The following is a 23,249-nucleotide window of genomic DNA, read 5'->3' as shown; positions in this document are numbered from 1 at the left end:
AAATCAGGTGGCCGGCAAGGAACAGCTTGTAACCTGAAAGAAACTGCTGCTGCTGAACCAGAGAATGATGCCTGGTGGCAGCACCGGGCCTCTTGGCCATTAGCTGTTGGCATTTTGGGACAAGGGTGGATGGGGAATATAGCTTTTAGGCCCTTTGGGGGCTATACCACCTAAACTCATTGGCAATGAAATAAGATTAATTAGTCTTCTATAGAAAAACTTTGGTAGGTTTTTCTGGGCTGGCTTTGAGCCCAGAGCAATTGGAATTTTGGAACCCAAAGGTTTCATGGCAGTTGATTTTTGATGATTGGTCTTTGGGAGAAAAGAAACTAATGTTTCGGCAGTACTTCAGCACCCCCTTGGTCAGGGTTGGGGGTCATCCCCAGAGCAGGGGACGGGGTAAGTAGAGAGCAGTTGTGGGCTATATACTTTCAAGAGCCTGCCAGAGTATAGCTTGGGGAATTTGTATTATTCCTTAAACATAAAAAAGAAAAGCTTGTTGTTATCCGCTTTCTTTGGATGTTTCATTTCTAACTAAATGGACTCTTTACCATGTGAAGGAGTTAGAGATACAGCTGTGGGAGTGATCATCTGATGTCAGAGCTCAACAAGAATCAGAGTAGAGTGAGGGGTTGGCCTTCAGCATTTGATGCAGAGAAAACTTCTGTTTCTAAAAAAGGAAAGGAAAGAAGGAAGGAAGGAAGGAAGGAAGGAAGGAAGGAAGGAAGGAAGGAAGGAAGAGAGAGAGAACTTCTGTTTTGCTGGGGAAATTATGCCTAAGTCCCCCATACTCTTTTAAGCTAATTCGGAAGGGAATGTATATTCTATAGGGCTTTGATTTAAGATTAGCCCTCTCAGAGAGAGGAACCCTTTTGCACTGCTGGTGGGAATGCAAACTGGTGCAGCTACTCTGGAAAACAATATGGAAGTTCCTCTTTTTGATGAATTTTTAATTTTTATTAAAAATAGAACTACCCTATGACCCAGCAATTACACTACTATGTATTTATCCAAAGGATATACAGGTGTGCTGTTTCGAAGGGACACATGCACCCCAGTGTTTATAGCAGCACTATCGACAGTAGCCAAAGTATGGAAAGAACCCAAATGTCCATCGACTGATGAATGGATAAAGAAGATGTGTGTGTGTACACACACACACACACACACACACACACCCACACACACACACAAAATGGAGTATTACTCGGCAATCAAAAAGAATGAAATCTTGCCATTTGCAACAACGTGGATGGAACTAGAGTGTATTATGCTAAGCTAGAGTAGTCAGTCGGAGAAAGATAAATATATGACTTCACTTGTGCAATTTAAGATACAAAACATGAACATAAGGGAAGGGAAGCAAAAATAATATAAAAACAGAGAGGGGGACAAACAATAAGAAACTCTTTATATAGAGAACAAACTAAGAATTGCTGGAGGGGTTGTGGGTGGGGACATGGGCTAAATGGGCAAGGGGCATTAAGGAGGACACTTGTTGGGATGAGCACTGGGTGTCATATGTAGGGTTCTACTGAATTCTACTCCTGAAATCATTATGACACTATATGCTAACTAACTTGAGTGTAAAAAAAAAAAAAAAAAAAAAAAGATTAGCCCTCTCAGTTTATTTCTGCTTTGAAGAGAACAAACTGAAGTTTTTTCCATGAAAATAGTTGGAAAAACCATAGCCTTGGAGCCTGGTAGCCCCACTCCTTTCTGTGGCCTGGAGTCAAGGCAGGCCTAGTTGGTTCACTTTGGAGTTGAGATGGAGGGGGCACATCTACCTTGCTGGAGAATTAAGACCTTTTTCCTTTATTAGCTGTCAACCTCCTGAAACAGCTTCATCTTACCACTCCTGTGTTATAGCCAGTCTTCTCAGAAGAGTGGATGCTTTACTTGCTTTGTTTCATCCTTCTTTCCCCTTTCCTGTCTCCAAGAACCCTATGGGGCATCTGGTGACTGCTTTTTCTTTAGACTCTAACTTTGGGAGCTTTAAAAAATGGACATTTTCTGTGACTTAGGGATCATTTAGTATCTGAAAAAGGTAAACATCATTCTGGGATGTGACTTGAAAGTAGTTGTCCTTTTTATAATCAGGAACTGTGCAGAGATGCCTTAAGGAACTCAGCTTTGACCACTTTTAGGGTATCCTTCTCTTACACCCTAAATCAATAACAAGTTAATAACAAACTGTCATACAAATACCTTTTCTTCTTTTGAATGCTTCTGTGATATTAAACATTGTGTCCCAAGTAAGCCTCTCATTTGTCTTTTTCCTTCTTTCCTCGCACTTGCTTTTCCACTAGCATGTGTAATAAGTGCAAGTGTAAAGATGAATTATTCTTCCTACTAGCTTAGCATTACAAGAGTAATGGGTAGGCAGACATGGACATAATTCCAGAACTGTTGGTAACTGTTGAAAGGGAAGTATGTACCAAAGTGAGAAGGAACACAGAAGAGGAAGTGATTAACTTTGGCAGGGGGTTTGGGTAGGTAGGGTCATTTCAGTGTAGTCTGGAATGATGAACAGGAATTTCAAATGGACAGGGGGTGGGGAGGAAGGACGTATTAGGTGAAGGAGAATGACATGAACAAAGTTGATGAGGCTCGTAAGAATGTGGTATATCCCAGTAACTGCAGGTGTGACTAAAGAAAATGTTTTGTGTTTGGAAGGGTAGGAAATAAGGCTGGTGCTAGATCTTGATGGACCTTTTGAACCTTGTTGATGGTTTGGATTATTTCCTAAAGACAGTGGAGAGCTGCAACAGGATCACATTAGAGGCAAAGAATCATATTTGCTCTTAAACAAGAACACTTTGGCACTCATGGAAGATGGATTGGAGGGGATTTAAGATTAAAAGGCTATTGTAAATAGTCCAAGGTAGAAATCATGGGTGCTTTCACCAAGATAATGGTAGGGAAATGAACTCTATAAATAGAGGACCTAGAGAGTTAGAATCCATGGGACTTTGCTTTTGGTGAGCAGATTGAGAGGTGAAGACAGAGAAGGGTCTGAGATGGCCCCAGATTTCCATTTGGTCAGTGGATGGTTGTGGCATTTGACTGTATAAGAGGGTGTGAATTGGGGGAAAGAGAACAGCAGTTTTGGACTCTTCACTCTGAGGTAATATGGGATGTCAAAGTGAAGATGTTTAATAGCATTTGGACCTCAGGAGCAAGGTCACAAAAGATAAAAGTTTAAGGGCCATCCAATTTTATGAAAGAGAGGGGCCGATGGTCACTGGAGCCACTTGAGAGAGCTGAGCAACAATGAGAATAGTAGTAGGAGAAGCAGGAGACAGAACCAAGGAAGGGGCAGAATCTAGGAAGAGCTACTGAGAGAGAACAAGTAAGATAAGGGTTGTAGTGTCTGAGCCTTTCACAATTAGGAAGCCATAGTCGACCTCAGTGGAATGATGGAGACAGAAGCCGGATTGGAAAAGGAATGAAAAGATGGACAGAGGAGTCATTAAGGAGTCATGAAGTGGTGACAAAAGAGTAGACTGCTCTTTCGGGAGGCTCAATTACGAAAGCAAGAGGGAGAGGTTGGTAGATTAAAGGGCATACAGGTTAAGTGGTGTGTGTGTGTGTGTGTGTGTGTGTGTGTGAGAGAGAGAGAGAGAGAGACAGACAGACAGACAGACAGACAGAGGGGGACATGCTTAAGATGAGAGAGACTCCAGCATATTGGCAGGTTAAAGGAGAAGAAATAAGCTGGTAGTATGGTGATGATGCTTTACAACACATGAATGTACTTAATGCCACCAACTGTACACTTAAAAATGGTTGAAATGGAAAAAAAAAATGTATGCTAGTAGACGGAGCCAGATTCAGAGGAGAACCCAGGGGATGGCCTGGACAGCCTCTGGCTGGTGGAAACTTTCTCTGAGACGGGGGAGCAGGATGGTGAGGGCATCTTTTGCTCTTTTCTTGACAATGTGAAAGGTGAGGGCACTGGGAATGAAAGAGGGGATGGAATAGGGGACCTGAGAACACAGAGCCAGGTGTACAGGAACCAGTGTGGGTTCCGTGAAAGAATTGCTGGGCAGGATCCAGACCCCACCTATGGTTGGACATGATGGTGCAACATAGCCACATCAGTCTGCACGGCTGACTTTTTTTTCTCTCCAGCAGTTCAGAAGAGTTGTTTTTGCCCCATCTTCATTCCACTTCTAAAGCTGGTATTTCAAGTATCTAGCTATCTGTCTTTATTTGCCTCCCTACCTCTCCACCTAATCTCTAGGCAACCTTATCAGAAGCTGGTGAATAGTGAAATGCACAATAACCCTTCGGCTCCCCTTTGTTATCCTGTCTTGAGTGAAGAAGTGCTGGCTTTTCAGACATCCTGGGCTTAAGACAGGTTTATGGTTTTCTGATACAGATTTTTAAAAAACACGTATAACTTGGATTTAAAAATATTACGGGTCCTTCACTTACCCCTCTAGGGAAGTGAGCTGGGGGCTGTTGTATATAGCATTTCATGACACTGATACCACTCTTTTTTTCTAGAAACTAGTTTCTTTTCATAGGGGGCAGTTACTTTGAACCTATTTGGCTGTTGAAAACAAAGCTGTCTCCAGGTCTTGGCTCCTGTCCTCCTCTCCTCTAGTGCTGGTAAGAACAGGTCCTCAGCTGGGTGCAGTGGCCTGCTGGGCAGAGCATGTGTAAGGCAGGCCCAGAGCAAATAGTGGTCATGAAGAAGGAGCAGATAATCCAGAGGACCAGAGGGTAGAAGCCACCTGGATTTGCCTTGTGGGATTCCCTCATCTCTGTGTGTGTATTCCTAAGAACTCCCAACCTGATGGCGCTTGCATACAGACACTCAATCCATTTTCATTTGATATGACTTATGTCTCAAATCCTAACAGAATTCTGCCTCAATCCTCAGACGTCTGGGCAGGCTGGAGAAGTTTATTTACCTATCCACTTATTCATTCAAGAGATAATTATTGTATACATGCTATGAACTGGGCACTTCCCTAAGCACAGTAATATGCCAGTGAATAAATTGGCAAAAATCCTTACCCTGATAGAGCTTACATTCTAGAGAGAATGATAGACAATGAATAAATAACATTTATGGTATGTCAGGTTGTGCTTCGGGGAAAACCAAGAAGAGAAGGTAAGCAGGGCGGGGAGTCAGTTTTAAAGAACGTGGTCAGGGAAGGCCACATGAAAAAGATGATATTTGGATAAATCCCTAAGAGTAGTAAGAGAGTAAATTGTGTTCATGTCAGCTCCCATTAGAAGATTTCTGCCCTTGGAGGCAGAGTTTTGTTTTTTTGTTTTTTTTTCCCTTTGTTCACTGTATTGTTCCAGAGCCTAGAAAAGTACTCAGCATGTAATAGATGCTCAGTATTTTTGAATGCATGAATGATCTGAGGGAGGAGTATTTTAGACAAAGGGAGCAGCTAATGCAAAGGCTGAGGTGCGTGTCTGGTGTGTCTGAGGAACAGCAAGAGGCTAGTCTGGCCGAGGGGAAGTGCAAGATGGGTTAGCAGTAGAGGATGTGAGAAGATGACGTAAGATCTTGTCAGGGCCCCCTGAGACCATTTTAGGGGTCCATTAGGTCAAAACTACTTTCACAATAATACAAAGATGACCTTCTTTGCCTTTTCCACTTTTGTATATTCATGAATGTACAATGGAGTTTTCTACAGGCTACATGATATGTGTGTGTTGCAACAGATGGAATGCAGAAAGCAGATCTGAGAATCTGTCTTCATAAACCAGATATTAAGGAGATTTGCAAAAATGTAAAACATTACTCTTCTCACTAAATTTTTGTTTTGGAAAATATTTGGGTTTTTTTTTAATATGTTAATTATGTTGCAGTGTAATGGAATGTTATTTTGAAATGAGTTCATAAGTATTGAGATTTTTTTCTGTTTTAATCTCAAATACATTAAATATGGATAGATCTTTGGGCCTTCAGTATTTTTAAGAGTATAAAGGAATCCTGAAACCAAAAATTTGTGAAGCACTATTATAAGGCCTTGTAGAAATGTTTGCATTTTCACTAAGATGGGAGCCAAAGCCATGGCTCTGGCTGAGTCAAACAAGATGAAATTCAGTGAAAGTAGTTAAAAGATCCTGATGGGTCTTGAAAACAAAGCACATTAATATAGGGTGAGGGATACATATTTTAGAAACAGTACATCAGTAATAAAAAGACTTTGGTGTTCTACTGTACAGTATGTGTCAACAGTTTAGGGTACATTTCAGTCAAGCTCTTTACTTTTCTAGTTAGGCCTACATGCTGGTGGAGATAGACAATAAGCAAATAAGTCATATACCTTATCAAGTGATAACAAATGCAAAGAGGCAAATTAAAGCAAGGTGAGGGGGATAAAGGGTGATAGGAGACTGGTATTCTTTCATGTAAGTGGTCAGGAAGGGCTTATCTAATAAGGTGGTACTTGAGCAAAGATCTCAAGAAAGTGAGGAAGAAGCCATGTAGCCTTCTGGGTATAGATCATCAGGCAAAGAGACAGGAAGGGCAGAGACTCTGGATGGCAGCCTGCTGGAGGTGCTTGATGAACAGGAAGAGGCCAGTCTGGCTAGAGCCTAAGGAGCATAGGGGAGAGTGATAGGACGTAAACAAGGAGTTGGGAGTGGGAGCAGGTCACTCAAGCCCTTATCATAGGCCTTTGTAAGGACTTTGGATTTAACAATGAGGTGGGAAGCCATTGGAGCAGAGGTATGTCACCGGATTTGACTAACATTTAAGTGAATACTAGCGCTGCCATATGGAAAATATTCGGTGACGGGGGAGCGGGATTTGGACAGTGGAGGCTGAGAGAAGCTATCGTAGTAATCCAAGTAAGATATGATGGCGACTTTGATGAAGGTGGTAGAGGAGGAGATGATGAAAAATGGTTGGATTGGGGCTGTATTTTGAAGATAGACTGAAGTTGCTGAGGAATTGACTCTGAGATGTGACAGAAATTAGGATAATTCCAAGGTTTTTGGATTGAGTGACTAGGTGGATGGTGGTGTCGTTTGCTGAGATGCAGAATACTAAGGAAGAAGCAGGCTGAGGGTAGGAATGGGAACCATAAGCTTGGTTTTGTGTATGTTAAGTTTGAGTTGCCTGTCAAATATCCAAGTAGAAATGTCAAATAAGCAATTGGTTATACAAGTTCAGAAGGGAGAAAATAAATATTTGAGTGTCATCAACTATCTCTACTATAAAATGGTACTTAAAGCCACGGGTCTGGAGAATTTTCAAAGTGGATTGTATCTCATTAATGGGTCATGAAATCAGTTCAGTGGGGATCAGCAATTTTTTTTAAATAAATGGAATAGAAAACATCAGAATATCTCAGTAGTAAGGGTAGATTGTATCTTGTGAAAGTTTTTAAAAATTATATATTTATAGAGAGGTAACTGTGTATACAATTAAAAAAATTTTAAAGCCACTGGTGTTTAGGGAGTAGATGTAGGTTGAGAAGAGTACCCAAAGACTAAGTGATCCCGTGGCCATTTCAACATGCAGCGGATGGTGATATGTGAGGGACCAGCAGAGGATATGGGGAGTGGCTAGTGAGGCAAGAGGAGAACCAAGAGAGTGATGTTCTAAAGGTGAAAAAGAGGGGGTGATCAGCTATGACTCATCTGTAGATCGGTTGAGGAAACTAGGATTGAGAGTTGACTGTTGGATTTGACAGTGTGAAAATCATGTATGTTTTTGATGAGACATTTCCTTGGAGTGGTGGAGATGAAGCTAATTGCTGTAGGTTCAAAAGAGAGTGTGAGAGGGACACCTGGTTGGCTCAGTCGGTTGAACATCTGACTCCGGCTCAAGTCATGATCTTGTGGTTTGTGAATTCGAGCCCCACATTGGGCTTGCTGCTGTCAGCCTGTCAGCACAGAGCCTGCTTCAGGTCTTCTATCCCGGTCTCTCTGTCCCTTCCCTGCTTGTGCTTTCCCAATAAATAAATTAATTAATTACTTAATTTTTAAAAAGTAGGAGAAGAGAAAGTTGTAACCTCAAACAGACAGTTCTTTCTGGGAGTGGAGTAAGTTAGTCAGAGGAGATGGGACGGAGCAGGTTTTTTAAAGATGAGAGGTTTTACGTTGATGGAAATAGCTCAATTTGGAGGAGGATGGGGCTGATGTAGGAGAGAGGAGACCAATAAAAGGGAGGCAGTGTTGTTGAGTAAGAGGGGGTGGGATTGGGTGCACAGATGAAGGGTTGCTTTAGATAGGCAGGTGGATAGTTGTCTGTTCACTGTCACAGGAGGAAAGGCAGATGAGATGGGTGTAGACTTAATGATAGGAGCTTGTGAAAGAATGCTAAAAAAGGTGAAGAAACTGAAAACTCCGTCAAAATAGAAACAGTTGAAGGAACTAAGGAGAATGTGTAGGGATGTGTAGAATGTGTAGATAGATATTTGGAAGGTTGTTCTGTAAAAGAGAGGAGCTAATTTGGTTCTGGATAACTCTAAGAGGTAAATTTTGGACCACTGGGTACAAAACTATGGGCAGAATGATTTTGGTTTTCTACATAGAAACTCAGTCCTTGGGAAATTAACAAGGTGATTAGCAAGCTGATCGAGGATTATGAAGACTACTTCTTAAGGTAGAAATTTGCCTGTTATTGGAGCTGTTTGTGTGTTATGTATGGTATATAGAAGATACAAGTGTGGGATGACTGGCTAGATTCGATGATCTTACAGGTCCTACCCAGCCTTGACCATTGTATATTTTGTGATTCATGGCAACTGGTAGTAGGCAGACTAGACAACTGAGAAACCCCAGATTCTTTTCCAGGTTAATCTCTTGCCAGTTGTTTGTACGTTCTGGCCATGCTTTTGTTTGTTTGTTTTGTTTACAAAAAATTTTTTTTAATGTTTACTTATTCTTGAGCAGGGGGGAGGGACAGAGAGAGAGGGAGACACAGAATCTGAAGTAGGCTCCAGGCTCTGAGCTGTCAGCACAGACCCCAATGCAGGACTTGAACTCATGAACCATAAGATCATGACCTGAGCCGAAGTTGGACGCTCAACCGACTGAGCCACCCAGACGCCCTTGTTCTGGCCACACTTTAGCTGCGGGTCTGCCCCTGGGAGAGGGAGATAATTAAGATGTGACAGAGCAAGTGTCTTTATGAGACCTCAAATTTTCCCCAGCAGGTCTAAAGTCATCTTTATGGGGGTATTTATGTCCCTTGGACTGCCACAGCTTTGGTGTTCTCAGAGCCCCTGTGCTGCAGTGGCCCTCCACCTCACCCTGCACATCTACCAGATGGATCATTTCCTGAGGGTAGGTAGCTTGGTGCCTCTTTAGTCAACAAAACCTCATTGAATATCTCTTTGTGCCTAGAACTGGGACATAGTACTGAGCAAAGTAGATTGGAGCCCACCCTTGTGAAGACGAACAGCTTTTGGTTGTGCTTTCCCACAAACTCAGTGAGCCTTTCACCCTGTCCGAGGCCCTTCATCACCCTGTCTGAGGCCCTTCATCACCCTGAGAGCCTGAGTCATAGCAGTGCTCTCAGATTATAGGGCAGGGAGCTGTTGATTTTTTGGTCTCTTTGTAGCTCAGCTTTGTACTCTTGGTAGTAGGTAGGTTGAGGTTCATCCCCTGTCCTGCCCTGAGTTCTTACAATGCTTGGAATGGCATTAGATGATTTGAAAATTGTTTGTAATCGACTCCTCAAAGGTGTTGCTGTTGGCTAGAGTGCTAGAGCCTACCGAAGAATGCAGACTGATAAGAACTCTGTTAGTACTATTTTAGTCACCCAGCCTTTCAGCAGCCAATGGGAACAATTACTGTGAAACCAGACCGCCCTTGCTTCCATTTATGAAAGGGCTCCATTTCAAAGGAGCAGATGGCAGCGATAAATTGTGAGAAAAAGAATCCTGTATTGTGTGTCCTTACTAAATTTACTTGAAGCTGCATGTCTTTTGGGAGCTGGACAGCTATCTTCCTAGCAGACAGGGTCTGCCTGTGGTCTGTGTGTATATCTGCAGGTTCTGGCTCTCAGGCAGCCAGGGGCCGGAAGCATGCATTCTGTTGAGCTTTTATTTCTCAAGCTATATTCTCAGGTGGTTTTTCGCAGTGGATGAGGTCTTGGGCTCTGAAGGAGATGCAAATCATGGCTGCACTCCTTTCTTGCTGTGTGACCTTTAAACCTCTTTAACCCACAGTTTCCCCATCTGCACATGGAGATAATAGATTCTACTTCAGGATTGTGGCGAAGATGAAATGAGGTGAGCTATGGATCTGACAGTATGTCAGCTATTTGTACCCTTAGTGATGGAAATCCTTATTTTGTAAACAAGATGGAACTCCTCCATCTTTCTTGTATAATAGATCTAAGTTTGGCAAGAACTTCCTGACACAACCCTTATTCCTCTAGCCCCTCCATCAGTGCCATCATCACACCTTCCAGAACAGATAGAATAGAGAGAGTACAAAGTGGTGATGGAACAAAGTCAGTTCTGAAGCATTTTTCTTTCAAAAATCAAAACTCTCTGAGCACTCTAGTTTTCTTGTATAATAGCCATTTATTCAGCCTGAGTATATAACCTCTTGTTGCTGCGTTTATAAACGACTGGGTGGTAATAACAGTACTCCCATTTACAGGGTCCTGCCCTGTTCCTGGAACTGCTATACATTTTACAGTCATTAACTTCAGTTTTTGCAAAGCTCTGTGATTCTATGGGTGTTATTTCATTTTACAGATGAGGAAACTATGAGACTGGGCCTCGGGCATTAGCCTTTTTTGGTTGGCAGGGGAGGGGCATATCCTTCTTTTAACTCCTTGTTTTTCTGGTTTATTTGAGGCAAGCATCAGCATTGGCATCAGCCATTGTGTTTATTGGGTGTTTGGACTTGCTGCTCTTGAAGAAATAGTTTGTTAGCAAAGAGTAAAATTAAAAAGTTAGATATAACATAGGGGTTAGGGCCATACCAGTTCTTTCAGAATTGGAAACTTAGAGAAGAACCCAGAGATCATCTTGTCCAGTCTGTTTCTCATCTCCCTCTAGAGAGGGCCATTCCATAACCAAGGAAAGGGTGCTGTGAGAATTCATAACAAAAGTGCTACATTTTTTTAATTAAAAAAATTTTTTATTCATTTTTTCCCATTTTTAATTTTATTTTTTTCATTATGATAAATTTGTTCTTTAATCCCCATCCCCTATTTCACCATCCCCCCACCCACCTACCTCCCCTCTGGGAAAAAAGAAAATTAATAAACACATTTTCAATAGAAAAAATAAATGACACATTTAATTTGTAAAAATTACCGAAAAATTACCGAAAAAGTCCCCCAGGAATTGTAATAACTAGATACTTAGTATAATATGTTTTTTAAAAGTGAAAAACTGAATAAGTATTGATTTTTTTAGAGCAAGTGACTATCAAAAATGGGCAGGAAAATATGAGAAAGAACCTTAAGAAAGGAGATATAAAAATGTTGAAGTTAAAAACTGGATGGTTTGAACAGCTGATTAGAGAAAATCTAAAGATACACATTAAGGGATTATCTAGAATGCAGTATATTGAACAAGGGAAAAACATTTTTTAATTTAAGTATAATTAGCACACAGTGTTATATTAGTTTCAAGTGCACAATATAATGATTCAGCAATTCTATATATTTCTCAGTGCTAATCAAGGTAAGTATACTCTTAATCCCCTTTACCTATTTCACCCATCTCCCACGCACCTCCCCTCTGGTAATCACTAGTTTGTTCTCTGTATTTGTCTGGTTTTTTGTTTGTCTTCCTGTTTATTTGTTTTTTTTTTTCTTAAATTCCACATTTGAGTGAAATCATATGTTATTTGTGTATCTCCGACTGATTTCACTCAGCACTATACTCTAGATCCATCTATGTTGTTGCAAATGGCAAGATTCCATCCTTTTTTATGGTTGAGTAGTACTCCATTGTATATATACACCATATCTCTATCCATTCATCTGTGGATGGACACTTAGGTTGCTTCCATGTTTTGAAAAGTGCTAAATTCTTGCTATTGCTCTTCTTAGATCATCACTCCCTATCCAGGCTTACTATTGCATTTTTAGATACAAATTTTTGGTAGCACAGTAGAAATCTCCTCTATAGCATCTATCCATTTCTCCTCCATGGTCCTTCAGCCATGCAGGCCAAGGCTTTTCCCCAGGATCCACCCTTCCAATGTGGAGCTTCTGGGCTCTCATACAGAATCTCCTCAAGGGGTTCTGTTCCCCTCATCAGCTCTATAGAAACAGTGTTTTCACTACAGGTCAGGCTATAGCTACAAAGACCTGGTCTTTGTACTAAGGAGGCTTTTATTGGAGGAGAGAGCCATTTAAATAATGTCTGCTCAATGACAGTTGCAGATGAGTAATACCATGTGACTAAAGAGCAGATCCACGGAATGAGGAGGGACATGGAGGTAGGGGTGGGGGCAGGGGTGGGGGCTGGTTTCCTGTTTCCTTAGCATGTTGCCGAATGTCATTTTGAGGCTAAGTAGGATGGGAAGTCAGAAAAGAGCAGAGAATGGAATAGTGCAGAAACAAGAATAACAGGGGAAAGACTGTTTCCTTACTATATTTTGGCTTGCTTCCTAGGTACCCAGAGAACCTTAGATAAGGTTATGAGAGATAAGCCATTGGGGCCTGAGCAGTAAGAGGCAACAAGGAGTCTCGTGCCCAGACTGCTTGATTCAGTCAGCTCATTGCCTCCTGAGGTGAGGGCCTCAGTGTCCCCATCCACAGATGATAATGGCCCTAGTGCCTTTGGTTGCAGAAAAACTGATGCAGAACTCAAGACATTTAGCGACTTTGGTCTTTGTTTCTCAGGCAAAACACAAAGGAATCTCTATAATCTGAAGTGCATTTTTCATCTGAGTTTCCTCCTAATTACATTCCAAAATATGCCTTCCTATGTATAGATTTACTCCTAAGATCTATTTAGACAAGTTACACCTCTGAATGGGCTAGGGAAAGGAGCATTTCGTTGAATCCTTAATAAGATTCAGAGATTTGCACATCTGCTGGTATATTGATGGTGCAGTGGCTAAGCAGACTCTGGTTTCATACTCTTGAAGTGTAATTCTTTATTTTCTTTTTTATTATTTTTTAAGTAGTCTGTATGCCCAACGTGGGACTTGAATTCACAACCCTGAAATCAAGCGTTGCATGCTCTACTGACTGAGCCAACCAGGTGCCCCTTGAAGTATAGTTCTTATTTTTTTGTTTTGTTTCTCTTTCCTTTTTCTATTTGTATTTTTTAATGTTTATTTTTGAGAGAGAGAGAGTGAGCGAGTGGGGTAGGAGCAGAGGAGGTAGGGCAGAGGATCTGAAGTGGGCTCCACGCTGTCAGCACAGAACCCGATGTGAGGCTCAAACTCACAAACTGTGAGATGATGACCTGAGTCAAAGTCAGACATTTAACCAACTGAGCCACCCAGGTGCCCCTCCTTTTTCTATTTTTAAAGATAGTTCTCCCCTCTTACAAATAACCATCCACCAATTCTAAGAGGTAGAGATTGAGTGTTCTCATAACCAGCTATGAGTCAGTGACAGACCTTTACTCTTGCTGTAAATAGAAACATAAACTCTGTTCCTGAATGTACTTCATAGGCTGTCTCTCCAGCATTTTCCTCCACGGCCAAGGAATGTGCAAGGCTTCTGAGTCAGCAGTCAGCTGCCATGGAACAAAACATGCAGGATATTGTCCATTGGCAGAAATTGCACCAGTGCCCTGGAAACCTGGCATCATCTCCTCTTCCTCTTCCCTCCTCGGGCTCCTCGCTTCCCGTTTCCCTTCCTTCCACACCTTGGCTTTTCAGTCCCCAGGGTTTCTGGCACCTTCCGGCCAGGTTTCCTGGTCTCTAGGTTCCTGTAATTATGAATATTGATTTTTCCAGGATACTAGGATATATGGCACCCAGGGATGGCCCAGGAGAGGCCCGGAGGAGCAGGATGAGTTAGACCTTCGGGAATGAGGGAAGCGAGGGCAATAACAGGAGTGGCCCCTCTGCTGCTCTCCCCAGCTGCTCTCGGTGAATCAGAATGCCAGATTCCCCTTGCTAAATGACACAGTCACAGTCCAGCAGAGTTACAGAATAATACTGTAGTACTTGAGAGTGTCTTCCTGCTGTGGTCATTTGGCTTGCAAAGTAGGAAAAGTGAGGCAGCCCAGGGGAATTAATCTTGTGTACTCTTACCGTGGGTGCTTGTCACATTGTTCCAGGAACCAACTTACCTCTATTTATCTGTTGTCATTAGTGACCTGCAGGTCGAAATCCCTTAGACTGGGCATTTAATACTTGACTACTGCTTGGAAGCCGACTCTCTGCAGCTGTCTGGGAGCTGTGGTTGAAACCTGTTAACTTGAAAGTCAACAGAAGGATTGGGGGCCAGTTACTAATGAAGGTGTTCATCTGTGGTGGGGTTTGATTTGGAAATTCTCTGTGGTGGTTGGTAGCTCTGTGGACGTAAAACAGAGCAGGCTACAGCCAGTCAAGGGGGAGTTAGTGTACAAATCAGAATTTTTCTTTGAAAATAAATGCTCAAGACACTTTTAGGGAAGTGTGAGCACAAGGCAGGCATTATGACAGGGCAAAGGCTTTTAGAAATAATGTTGCAGGATTTTTAATGGGTTGGTTTCAGCAAGAACATCTGGTACTGAGTGCCCCAAATCTTGGCAAGGAGTGGAAGGTGGCCGCTGTTTAGGAACTGAAAGAAATCATTTTCTTCTTTGACAAGAGGCAGAGAGATCAAACTAGGTGTATATTCAAAGCTCCCCAAATACTGTGACTCTGGTGGAGTCAAAGCAGGTCTGGCATCAGGGTCAGGATTGCAAAATGCTGTCTGTTTGCCAAAAAAGCAAATAAAGGCACAGAAATCCACACAAGGAAGCCAAGAGGCAATCACTCTGGGAACTTTGTTTCTAGTCATTGGTTGTTACCTGTCACCCTTTTTTCTGCCTTTAGATAAACACATCTGTTTTTTTCTGCCCCCACAAGCCATCTTTTGAATATGTCCCATTTCTCTCTCTCTCTCTCTCTCTCTCTCTCTCTCTCTTTTGGAGAAAGAGTGAGCACAAGCAGGGGAGAGGGGCATTGCCCAAAGGAGAGGGAGAAAGGGAGAGAGTACCCTAGACAGGCTCCACACCCAGTACCGAGCCCAACACAGGGCTCAATCCCACAACCCTGGGAGATTATGACCTGAGCCAAAATCAAGAGTCAGATGCTCGACCAGCTGAGCCAACCAGGTACTGTACCATTTCTAAGATAAGCCTTGGCATATAAGAAAAAGAGTGGGCTCTTTTTAGGAACTTTAAAATATTTCTCTTGCTGCTTACTGTTACCTAGAATAAATTTTTATTTAGAGGGGACTAGAGGTTAGTTCTATTTAATTCCATCTCTTGATGGACTCTTGGCCATGTGGTTATTGAGACAAGTTATGTTTTTTACCAGTGTACTTTTTATATCCAGAGCCAGGAGAGATTGTTGAGTAAGTATATATTTGAGATGAGAAGCCGAGTCAGTGTGTTCCAGGTAAAGAATTACCATCTTCAACTCGGCCTCCATAGTATATGAAGACTGTCGTATCTGTTGATGTAAAGGGAAAATGTCAGTTCTTATGTAGTTATTACTTTCTCCCATGATACTTAAGACACATCTCCAGTTGATTTGGTTTAGCCTTATAATATGATGGTAGAGAGAAGCAGGATGTTATTTCTACTTCACGAAGGGGTATTCTGTTGCTCAGAGGCTTACCCAGTATAAGAGCTTTAGGACAGAAGATTGGTCTCTTCCATGTCAGTCTGGAACTTGATGCCTTCTGAGAATTGATTTAATCAGCAATACAGTTTGGTGGCTCCTAGTGCTCTTGGGTTGGTTCCCTAAATAATGAGTCACTTCTTGCTTCTGTACCCCTCCTGACCACAATGGATCAACAGCTCCCTTCCTCTGTCTTTCCCCATCTCCAAGAATAAGTCCTCTTTATTTTTTATTTTATTATAATTATTTTTTAAATTTTATTTAAATCCAAGTTAGTTAACATATAGTGTAACAAAGGTTTCAGGAGTAGAATTTAGTGATTCATCACTTACCCAGTGGTCATCCCAACAAGTGCCCTCCTTTATGTCCATCACCCATTTAGCCCATCCTCCCCACCCAACGCCCTGCCAGCAACCCCTCAGTTTGTTTTCTATATTTAAGAGTCTTTTAGGGTTTGCCTCTGTTTTTATCTTATTTTTCCTTCCCTTCCCCTATGTTCATCTGTTTTGTTTCTTAAATTCCACATGAGTGAAATCATATGATATTTGTCTTTCTCTGACTTATTTTGCTTAGCATAATACATTCTAGTTCCATCCATGTTGTTGCAAATGGCAAAATTTAATTCTTTTTGATTGCCAAGTAATATTCGAGTGTGTGTGTGTGTGTGTGTGTGTGTGTGTGTGTGTACACCACATCTTTATCCATTTGTCAGTCAATGGACATTTGGGCTCTTTCCATAATTTGCCTATTGTTGATAGTGCTGCTATAAACATTGGAGTGCATGTGCCTCTTTGAATCAGCATTTTTGTACCCTGTGGATAAATACCTAATAGTGCAACTGCCTAGTCATAGGGTATCTATTTTTAATTTTTTGAGAAACCTCTGTACTGTTTTCCAGAGTGGGCGCACTAGTTTTCATTACCACCAGCAGTGCAAAAGTGTTTCTCTTTCTCTGCATCCTCGCCAACATCTGTTGTTTCCTAACTTGTTTATTTTAGCCATTCTGACAGGTGTGAGGTGATATCTCATTGTGGTTTTAATTTGTATTTACCTGATGATGAGTGATACTGAGCATCTTTTCATGTGTCTGTTAGCCATCTGGATATCTTCTTTGGAAAAGTGTCTGTTCATGTCTTTTGCCCATTTTTTCACTGGATTATATGTTTTTTGGGTGTTGAGTTTGAGAAGTTCTTTCTAGATTTTGGATATTAACTCTTTATCCAATATGCCATTTGCAATCTTCTCCCGTTCTGTTGGTTGCCTTTTAGTTTTGTTGATTGTTTCCTTCTCTGTGCAGAAGCTTTCTATCTTGATGAGGTCCCAATAGTTCATTTTTGCTTTTATTTCCCTTGCCTCTGGAGACATGTCTAGTAAGATGTTGCTGCAGCCGAGATCAGAGAGGTTGTTGCCTATTTTCTCCTCTAGGATTTTGATGGTTTCCTGTCTTATATTTAGGTCTTTCATCCATTTCAAGTTTATTTTTGTGTATGGTCTAAGAAAGTGGTCCAGGTCCATTTTTCTGCGTGTCGCTGTCCAGTTTTCCCAGTACCATTTGCTGAAGAGGCTGTCTTTTTTCCATTGGATAGTCTTTCCTGCTTCATCAAAGATGTGTTAGCCACAATGTGTGGGTCCATTTCTGGATTCTGGATTCTGTTCCTTTGGTCTATGTGTCTGTTTTTGTGCCAGTACTGTACTGCCTTGATGATTACAGCTTTGTAATACAGCTTGAAGTCCGGAATCATGATGCCTCCAGCTTTGGTTTTCTTTTTCAAGATTGTTTTGGCTATTTAGAGTCTTTTCTGGTTCCATACAAATTTTAGAACTGTTTGTTCTAGCTCTGTGAAGAATGCTGGTGGTATGATGACAGGGATTGTATTGAATGTGTGGATTGTTTTGGGTAGTATAGACTAAGTCCTCCTTAAAGTAAAGTTTCAGTGCAGTCCTGTTTGTCACACTAATAGCAAATTGGTGGTATACCTATGATGGAGCATTCTGACTAGAACACCAGAGGTGAGTACTGTGACCATGAGTATTTCCTCACTACTAAACTCAGAAAACTTGAGAATTGGAAGAGGAGTTTAGAGAACATCCAGTATAATTTCATCTTACACAAGGGAAAATCAAGTCTTGGTGAGACAAAGTGACTTGTCCAGGGTCATGCAACCAATATCTGTCACAGGGGGGTTCAGCGCTGTGTTAGTGCTTGTCTCCTTGCTCTGGTCTGCTTCTTTGTTCTTTGGTCTTCGGCCCTTTGCCTCCTACCTCCCAATAATAGGTCTAAGTAGTGATGATAAATAAAATGTGCTACAAAAATGATGAAACAGACCCAAGGAAGTGAGTGCATTAAAAGAGCATGTAAAGGGGCGCCTGGGTGGCGCAGTCGGTTAAGCGTCCGACTTCAGCCAGGTCACGATCTCGCGGTCCGTGAGTTCGAGCCCCGCGTCAGGCTCCGGGCTGATGGCTCGGAGCCTGGAGCCTGTTTCCGATTCTGTGTCTCCCTCTCTCTCTGCCCCTCCCCCGTTCATGCTCTGTCTCTCTCTGTCCCAAAAATAAATAAAAAACGTTGGAAAAAAAAATTAAAAAAAAAAAAAAAAGAGCATGTAAAGTGTCTTCTCCCATCTTAAAGTTCTAGCCAGCAAACATAGGATGGTGGATGTGTAGATGTTTTGGATAAATGGAAGGGGTAGACATTATCATTTTTGTCAAATATGTTTGTGGGCAAAATGGAATGGCTATAAAATCTTCCCACCCTGCCATGTATCATGTGTAGCAGCAGGACTTTTTCAGTCATTTGAATACCTACTTACTTTAACACTTCTGAACTTTGTGCTTCTTAGACTGCTAGGACACTGCCCTTTGGTTCTCTTCAGACCTCTCTTCACTGTACCTCATAATCTTTTTAGAGAGCTCTTCTTTCTCTGCCAATTCCTTACAAGTTGATGAGTCCCAGATCTTATCCAGAGCTCTTGGCTCTCTCTTGCCATGGGCTCTCCTTGTGTGATTGTACCACTTTTGTAGGTTCAACTACCACCTGTATGCTAATGACTCCCCAGTCTAGGCGTTCACCCCCAGCTACTCCCCTGAGCTGCAGATACATACCTGGCTGCCTAATGAGAACCTCTGCAAGGCAGCTCACATGTAACAGGCCAAAAGGGATCTCACCACTCTACCCTCACAGATGAGTTCTATTTTTAATCTATTGGCCTGGCGCACCATTTACTCAGTTGCCTTAGCTGGAAACCTGGAAATCATTCTGGAGTCTTTCATCTGTAAGAGTCAATCACTCATAAGCCTTCCTATTTTATTTCCTTTTCCACATTCTACACTTCTTCCCCACCTGGCTACACTGATTTATCCTGAAAGACTCAGCTGTCACCTTTCAGAAGTTCATCTTCAACAAGGACCCACTGCAATTAGGTTCTTATCTTCTATATTACCAAATCCCTCATGCCTCTCTCTCTAATGACATGTAGCATAGTACATTTAACATTCTTTTTTTTTTTTAGTTTATTTATTTATTTTTGAGAGAGACTGTGCGTGCACCCATGTGCGTGTGCACTAGCCAAGGAGAGGCAGGGAGAGAGGGAGAGAGAATTCCCAAGCAGGCTCTGCACTGTCGGTGCAGAACCCAATGTAGAACTCAATCTCATGAACCATGAGATAATGACCTGAGCCAAAATCAAGACTTGGACACTCAACCAAGTGAGCCATCCAGGTGCCCCAGTACGTTTAACATTTTGTTTATTAATCTGTCTCACCCACTGAACTGTAAGATCCTTGAAAGCAAACACTGTCTTACTCATCTTTCCATCCCCAGTGTCTGAGATAGTGCTTGGCATGTAGAAGGTAGGGGCACCTGGGTGTCTCAGTTGGTTAAGCGACCGACTTTAGCTCAGGTCGTGATCTCGCAGTTTGTGAGTTCAAGCCCCATGTCAGGCTCTGTGCTGACAGCACAGAGCCTGGAGCCTACTTTGGATTCTGTGTCTCCTTCTCTTTCTGCCCCTCCCCCACTCATGCTCTGTGTCTCTCTGTCTCTCAATAATAAATAAAAATGTTAAAGGAAAAAAAAATTTAAAACAAAAAGGTATAGGATATACATTTGTTGAATGAATATGACACTTAGGAACTCCACTTTGAAAAAGAGGTACATATCCTAGAAAATGTGTGTAGGTACGGGGTGCCTGTGTGGCTCAATTGGATAAGTGTCCAACTTCAGCTCAAGTCATGATCTCATGGTTTGTGGGTTCGAGCCCCTCATCGGGCTCTGTGCTGACAGCTCAGAGCCTAGAGCCTGCTTTGGATTCTGTGTCTCCCCCTCTCTGTCCCTCCCTCTCTTGCACTCTGTCTCTCTCTCAAAAATAAACATTTAAAAAGAAAAGAAAAGGAAATGTTTGTAGGTAGGCATTTGGATTTGCTAACCATTCTTTTTTCTTTATTTTTGTTAGATTAATGTGACAGAATCGGGTGGATCAACAGCCATCCCATTGCCCCCTTTGTTGGGGGTGCTGAGAGTGGGGAAGCATGGAGGACAGTAAGAATGAGACAATGAATCGCGCTCACATCCTCTTTGACCGGTTTGTGCAGGCCACCACCTGCAAGGGAACCCTTAAGGCCTTCCAAGAGCTATGTGACCACCTAGAACTGAAGCCTAAGGACTACCGCTCCTTTTATCACAAGCTCAAGTCCAAGCTTAACTACTGGAAAGCCAAAGCCCTGTGGGCAAAGTTGGACAAGCGGGGCAGCCACAAAGACTACAAAAAGGGAAAAGCATGCACTAACACCAAGGTAAGGGTTTGGCTCCTCCCAGGCTTTGGGGTCACTGACCTAAGGATTTAACCAGAAAAGAAAAGATTTTGAGTAGAGGTAGGACAAAGAAAAGGATTGGGTAGAGGTAGACTGGGTGAGAACTAGGCAGAGTCTAGCCAAGACCTATCACGGAGAGTCCAACTTCTACCTTGTTGAAACTTCGTGGGTTCGTTACCTGTGTTCAGTTGACTGTTCCCATTTCCCAGACCCTATTCTTTTTTTTTAAATGTTTATTTATTTATTTTGAGAGAACTCACGTGTGCAAGTGTGTGTGCGAGTTGGAGAGGGACAGAGAAAGACTCCCAAGCAGGCTCCACACTCAGTGTGGAGCCTGACATAGGGCTTGATCCCGTGAACCATGAGGTTATGACCTGAGCCGAAATCAAGAGTTGGACACTTAGTGCGTAACCAACTGAGCCACCCAGGTACCCCCGACCCTATTTTTACTTCATGTATTCACATACTGAACATTCAGTGTTTCAGCTCTTTAAAAGCTGAACAACCACGAAGTCAAGTGGTATAGGAACTTTTTTTTTCCCTGAGGCTCTATTTTGAATCTCACACTATTAGGAGGATGCAAGTCACTTAGCAAAGAAGTAGCCATGGCCTGTTAGCATCCTATCTGAACATGGCTTCGTATTACCTGTCATGTCATGTTTATAAAGTCTTTATTCCATACTCATGACCGATAAGGTATAGATAGTATTTGCTAACTTGGGGATTTGCCGCAAGCTTCAAACCTCTTTTCATCCGTATTCCAAAGATTTGTTTTGATAAGCAAGGGCCTTGTAAGCCAAAATATTTCTTTTGCTTTCTTCACAATCTAGAGAAAGAGAGTTTTCATGAAACAGGGGAGATACTCAGTCACCTGTGCAGGGGTAGGTACAAGGAACTGGAGAAGGAATAATATATTTCCTGCTTTCCTCCTTATGTGAAAACACCTTTTGTGAGAAATTTGGAGCAGGCTAGCAAAGAAATGAAGTTGCGGATGACTTCGTGACTAGATCATTAATGTCCTTTCATGAGCTTTACTTTGCCCTGTGTGGATACCTCCTCCAGTGGATTTGCATCTGGGTAGATACTCATCAGAATTCAAGAAATTTAAAGGCATGACTTTTATGACTGAGTTCTGGAGTTTTATTGCAAATAAAATGAATTCAAAACCAGAAACATTTTATGTCTTTTTTCCCTTCTGTGAATAGAGTACAAATTAGTTAAGTGTCCATTCTCACCCTGAGTACTTTCTAGAATAAGGGTCTTGAAGATCAGTTTCCTGGATTTTTGGTCTAAAGATGGTGATTTTAGAACTCTTTTCAGCACATAAAACTTTGGCTCTTGAAAGTTACCTTCTAGGAATCCTTGAGTAGTAGACTCATTCCAAGACTCTTAAGATTGCCTAAACTACATGGGGCCCCTGGGTGGCTCAGTCGGTTAAGTGTCCAACTTCAGCTCATGTCATGATCTCACAGTTTGTGAGTTCAAGCCCCAAATCGGGCTCTGTGCTGACAGCTCAGAGCCTGGAGCCTGCTTTGGATTCCGTATGTCTCTCTTTCTCCACTTTGTCCCTCCTCCACTCACACTCTGTCTCTCCCTCTCTCTCAAAAATAAATAAAACATTAAAAAGAAAAAGATTGCCTGAACTATGTATTTAATAATCTGTGTCTCTTTGGACAGAAATCTCCTTGACTTAGAAACCTCGCAAAAGATCCTCTCCTGTCAATTAAGGTGACATCTGATTTTCAAATCATTTGTTGAAATGATGATCCACTTCAATGTATTACAAATCTACAGGTGCACACGTGCTGGGTTTATGTCCAGCACTGACAGTTAAGAGCCTCCGGTATCCATAACAATCACCAGCTTTTCTCTCAAGCCATTGCAGGTGGTCTCCTGTGACCCAGTTGGGTCTCCCAAGATTTCTTGGGAGAATAGCCCTGTTTGGGGGCTTTGGGGAATGGTGGTTATGTGATCCATGAAACTGTTATAGAAATGTGAACTTTCCTAAGAGGTGCTCCCTTTGCCCTGAAAGCAGCTGTGTTTTTCAGTGTCTCATCATTGGAGCTGGCCCCTGTGGTCTCCGTACAGCCATTGACTTATCCTTATTGGGAGCTAAAGTGGTTGTTATTGAGAAACGAGATGCCTTCTCCCGCAACAATGTCTTGCATCTCTGGCCATTCACCATACATGATCTACGAGGTCTGGGTGCCAAGAAGTTCTATGGCAAGTTCTGTGCTGGAGCTATTGACCATATCAGTAAGTAAAACCAGTTCCCCTATAAGATCTCACCCCTACCTCTACCCACTTGTTCGATAAAAAGAGGCAGATTGAGGAATTCATACTCATCCAGCCCAGTTTGTTCTGATATCATTAGTATCTAATGTATAGAAAATACACTCTGCTTGGAGTCAACATACCTGTGATGCAGTGGTCTGTAACCTAGGACTCTTAACTGCAAGGGTTATCTCCTATGAAATGAGTTTAGCTTAAGGATTTCTAAAGTTAGGTCTTGAACTCTTACTGAGCACTTGCAGTGGGTGGGATCAGCATCGGGGCCAGGCTAGGAAATACTACCAATTTGAGCCTTGACCCTTTGGTGGTTTTTAGTCCAGGGGAAGAAGCACAAAGCATGAGGCTCTGTCTAATGTGATATGATAGATACTCTACTAATGTAAGAACAAAATGCTATGGGGACACATTTCTGTAAAGCCACA

The 23,249-nt window shown here is 42.1% G+C and overlaps 1 protein-coding gene across 24 annotated transcripts in view; it reads left to right on the top strand.

The window, feature by feature from the left end:
* The window catches only part of MICAL3 (microtubule associated monooxygenase, calponin and LIM domain containing 3), a 228,325-nt gene that overhangs the window by 84,220 nt on the left and 120,856 nt on the right, over nucleotides 1-23,249 (top strand). For 22 of the 24 annotated variants that reach the window (XR_002084566.2, XM_019465075.2, XM_019465079.2 and 19 more), the window contains exons 2-3: nucleotides 20,178-20,517; nucleotides 22,584-22,791. Coding sequence is in view for 23 of the 24 variants with exons in the window: in XM_019465075.2 (XP_019320620.2) it covers nucleotides 20,254-20,517; nucleotides 22,584-22,791 (472 nt within the window). In the remaining variant the exon portion in view is untranslated. Of the gene's footprint in view, nucleotides 1-9,150; nucleotides 9,271-12,672; nucleotides 12,691-20,177; nucleotides 20,518-22,583; nucleotides 22,792-23,249 lie in introns of those variants that run through there. The other 2 variants (XM_019465076.2, XM_019465077.2) reach the window with 2 other exon arrangements.

Source organism: Panthera pardus, unplaced genomic scaffold (genome assembly GCF_024362965.1).
Source record: "Panthera pardus isolate Hobbes unplaced genomic scaffold, ASM2436296v1 HiC_scaffold_6, whole genome shotgun sequence".
In the NCBI taxonomy this organism is placed as follows: Eukaryota; Metazoa; Chordata; class Mammalia; order Carnivora; family Felidae; genus Panthera; species Panthera pardus.
Note: the sequence above shows the minus strand (reverse complement) of the source record. Positions and strands in the feature narration are given on the sequence as shown.